This window comes from Pterocles gutturalis, unplaced genomic scaffold (genome assembly GCF_000699245.1).
Source record: "Pterocles gutturalis isolate BGI_N339 unplaced genomic scaffold, ASM69924v1 scaffold23572, whole genome shotgun sequence".
In the NCBI taxonomy this organism is placed as follows: Eukaryota; Metazoa; Chordata; class Aves; order Pterocliformes; family Pteroclidae; genus Pterocles; species Pterocles gutturalis.
In genome coordinates, this window is record NW_010113431.1 from 7,756 (window position 1) to 11,699 (window position 3,944).

The 3,944-nt window shown below is 56.6% G+C and overlaps 1 protein-coding gene across 1 annotated transcript in view; it reads right to left on the bottom strand.

The window, feature by feature from the left end:
- The window catches only part of ZNF395 (zinc finger protein 395), a 6,957-nt gene extending 4,043 nt beyond the window's left edge, over window positions 1-2,914 (bottom strand). Inside the window, exons 1-4 of the mRNA XM_010074504.1 lie at window positions 2,666-2,914; window positions 516-642; window positions 413-461; window positions 9-54 (exon numbers count right to left, since the gene is read on the bottom strand). Of these exons, the coding sequence (XP_010072806.1) occupies window positions 9-54; window positions 413-461; window positions 516-642; window positions 2,666-2,914 (471 nt within the window). The remainder of the gene's footprint in view (window positions 1-8; window positions 55-412; window positions 462-515; window positions 643-2,665) is intronic.
- Between the last annotated feature and the right edge of the window lie 1,030 nt (window positions 2,915-3,944).

Consider the following 3,944-nt stretch of genomic DNA (forward strand, 5'->3'; position numbering starts at 1 on the left):
GGCAGCACCAGGGCTCCCACCATCTCATCCATCTCCACCGCAGCATCAGCCTTCCTGCACCGTGAGAGGAGAGGTGTGAAACATGCAGAGAAAAAAGCAGAGAAGCAGGCTGAGCATGACCCAGGGAGTTACCAGGCACCCAAAGGGCAGGTTCCCCCTGACTGCTTCCCTCCATAAACTTTGATTCATTTTTAAGTCACCAGGAAGGATGTTCTCTCCCCATTTGGAGGGAAAAAACCTAAAAATCCCCTTAATCCTAAATTTAACCATCCTCCAGACAATCTTGCACTGGGAAGGCAGATAAATCCCCAGCATCAGCGCTCCCTCTGTTGGTGTAAGCCAAACACGAGCGCTGCTGCAGCCACCAAGAGCCCCTCTCCCACCTGAGACACCACCAGCCAAGGGCACAAACCTCTTGGGTACATCGATATTGCTGGACACGGATCTCTGCAGCACCTCGGCAGAGCTGGGACCGGCGGCTGCAGGCAGGGTGAGGGGCTGGAGCGCTGCCGGCCGCACATCCTGTGCCCCCCAGCACGCCTGCAAGCCCTGCTCCGGCAGCAGCACCTTCGCCTTGTCGCTCAGCGGGTTGTGCTGCTCCATGAGACCGGCACACTCCCGCCCGTTGTAGGTGACGAGGACCTGAAAATGACACAAGCAGCGGTTTGTCAGTGTCACCTGCCATCCTGCTGCTCCTGGGGGGTGTCCTGCCCAGCACAAGCAAGCCTTCGCCTCTCATAGGATCCTCCCTCGTCCTCCTCCCACATTGAGGGGGCCACAGAGGGCTTCAGGACAAAGGCAGAGCCTGTCCTGAAGGGCTTGGACTTCAAACTGCTGTCACAGCAAAGCAAAGAGGTGGCCAGGGTTCATCCCAACCCCACCACCAAGAGATCTGCTCTTCCCAGGCACAGGCTCCCCATCTCCAGCAATCTCAAACTGAGGAATTTCCTGAGCGGGTATCAGCCACCTCTCTGAGTGTTGTGACTTTGGGTGGGCTTTTCTTCAATGAATTTGTCTGCTTCGGCTTTGTTCTCACGCCATCCTGCTGCAAGGACTCCCATGGTTATTACACACCCTGGCAAAGCACGTGGTTAAAGGGATTAAAAGCCAGAGGGAGACAGGAGAACAGAGGTTTCCTGGGCAAAGTGATCCTGAATTCACATCTCGGCTCCTCCAGGCAGAGGAAGGAGACGTACAAACCTCACCTCCTCCTTCATAGTGTCCCAAACTCCTCCTGATGTGCAGCTTTCCACCACTGCCACCCGTGAGCCTATTTCTGTTCATGGAAATGTATCTGTGTCAAAAGACTCTACATGTGTCCCCAGCTATTTATAGGAACAGGAACATCTCTCTATGGAAGTGCCAAGGGTGTCGTATCAAGAAGCCGATTCAGGATGGACACACACACCCCCATTCCCTGACTGGGGAGGAGTCTCCGAGACCATCTCAGGTGGGACCTCCGGCAGCAACACCAGTGTGGAAAAAGCCACCTACAGCGGAACCAGGGTCAAGGGGATCAGCATAAGGATCAGGACACAGAAGATCCTGACCCCGCTTGCTGAAAGCAAGGAGCAAGGCTTCCCTGTGAGCCACACGGGCCATCCCCTGAGCCATGCATGACATGAGGAGCTAACATCTTCGGCTTTGCAGAGCCACCACCACAGATTCCAGCTATCGCTGGGAGGTGAAGGCACCCCATCACTATTTTTATGCCATTCCCAGCAGCAAAGTGAGCAAGCAAAATCCTCCACAGCACATAGGAGAAAACAACACTCACTGTCCCGTGGTCAATAAACGCGGGGCAGGAGGAGCCAGAAAACCGAACAGGGGCCTTATTTACACTCCATTTCACAAGCTCTGCCCAGAAAAGGTTTTACTGTCCTGCAGGTAGCAGCCAAGAAACAGGCTCTACGTCAGCAGCTCCCGGCTCCCCTTGGACAGCGCTGCTTGGCCAGGCATTCATGGGAACTGTGCCGGTGGGATGGAGACCGAGCGCTGCTCCCTGCTCCAGGCACATCCCGGCCAAGGCACAGCCCTCCGAAGCACCAGCAGCCCAGGGCACAAGAAATGTCAGGGTCCGCCATGACTGGATGTCTTTTTTGGATAAGCCATCACACCTCACTCTTCCCTAAGAGCTTCTCTACCACAGCATTGACCCTCAACCCTGCAGCAAAAAGCTGCTGCAGACTGAGTTCTGAAGCCTGAGCCTCAAGGATCATCATCACTGTCACTAAGCCGGGGGCTCCTTGCCACTTGCCTTCAGATGTTATCACGGGGTTATGGGGAGACAGGAAAAGTTAATGGAAGAGAAGTCCACTGAGGGTCACAAAATGTACAGAAACCATCTCCCTTTGCCTCAAAAAATCACAGAACACTGGAGGGCAGCATCGGGTCTTCTTACTGTCTTCTCTGGACACTCACTTTTGGCCAGGATTGGAGATATCTCCTGGAGGAGACAGATCTCCGCTTGAGCTGGTGTGGTCAAACCCACTGGGCATGGCCAGTGCCAAGAGCACTAACGCCAACACCCATTAACAGCTCTTGCTAATTACTGATTTTCACTGCACCTTATATTAGGAGAGCCTCAGGAACTTTCTCTCTCACCCCAAGCCACCCATTGAAGCACATCCCAGCAGTCAAGGACCCCAGGAACCTCCTTACGTACCTGCTGCCCCGTGTGGAGCTGCCGCCGGTCGGGGCTGGGGAACGTGGATGCCTGGCTGCTCTCCTCCGCCAACGGCACACAGGATCCATCCTCTTGTGGCACCGCGTAGGCAGACGTCCGGCTGAGGTCGGTCTGCAAGCCGGGGATCTGGGTGGCCACCAGCTCCCCGTCGGCCAAGGCGCCGGGGGCAGAGACGCGGGTGCCTAGCAGGGAGCGCTTCCCCAGGCGCCTGGACAGCACGCTCGCCATCTCGGACACGCTGCAGAGGAGAAAGACACGAGGGTGTTATCTCTGGTGTGTGACCATGACGTTCAACCATCATTTTCCCCCCAGTGCCACCCTGGGAGCCGAGAAAGCAGCTCTCCGCTGCTCCAGCGTGTTTGCTCCACGTGCTTGCTCAAAGGGTCAGCCCTAGGTGTCATCTTGGGGACATAGGGACAGAGACGTGCCTGAGCTCCCCCCACCCTGCTGCTCCTTATGGTCATTTATAAAACCTTCTGGAAAAAAAAAAAGGATAAGTCAACCCAAAGGAAAGCCTGCAGACACGGTCAGGACAGCCCTTGGAGCCCACGTTGCCGTCTCAAGCTGTCACCGGCGCACAGTCCTGAGGCCATCGCAGAGCTATTCCCACCCGTCACGCCGAAACCCGCTGTCAGTGCTCTTCAACCCTGACCTCTAGACTTGGGTCTGTGCCCAGCACGGTCCTGCAGCTTCCCTGCCCGCAGCCCGGCAGGGAGGAAAGCTCCCCGGCAGTGAAAGCCAGCGCCCCTTCTCAGCCTGCACCCCGACGCTGCCCTTTCGGGAGCTCTTGTGCTTTTGGGAGAGGTTTCTCCAAGCTCACAGCTCACACCCAGTACTCCCAGGGTCGGTCTGGCAAGAAAACGGGAGCATCCGCCTGCCCTGCTTTGTTAGAAAAGGAATTTTTTTCCCTGCCCACCTCCCAACACCTCCTCCACTGCAACGCCCTCTCCGAGGAGTGTGGGAAGCGAGGACACACAGACCGGCGAGGCCGAAGGGTGGCGGCACCTGGAGTTTGGGATGGAGAGGAAGCAAGAGGCTCGGTACAGCCCTGCATCTCTGGGTGCACTAAAAAAGCCACGTGCTTTCGCACCACCAACAAACCTGTCACCTGTGTCACCCAGTGTCACCCGGCCAGCCAGGGGCTGCGGGTGTTTGTTGGGTGTCTGGGTTGGAGCATAACCACGGAGAGTCCAAGTCCAAGGAGTTTGTGCAAGAGGGAGGATTAACCCTAACCCACCAGGTGCTCGCACCCAGACTG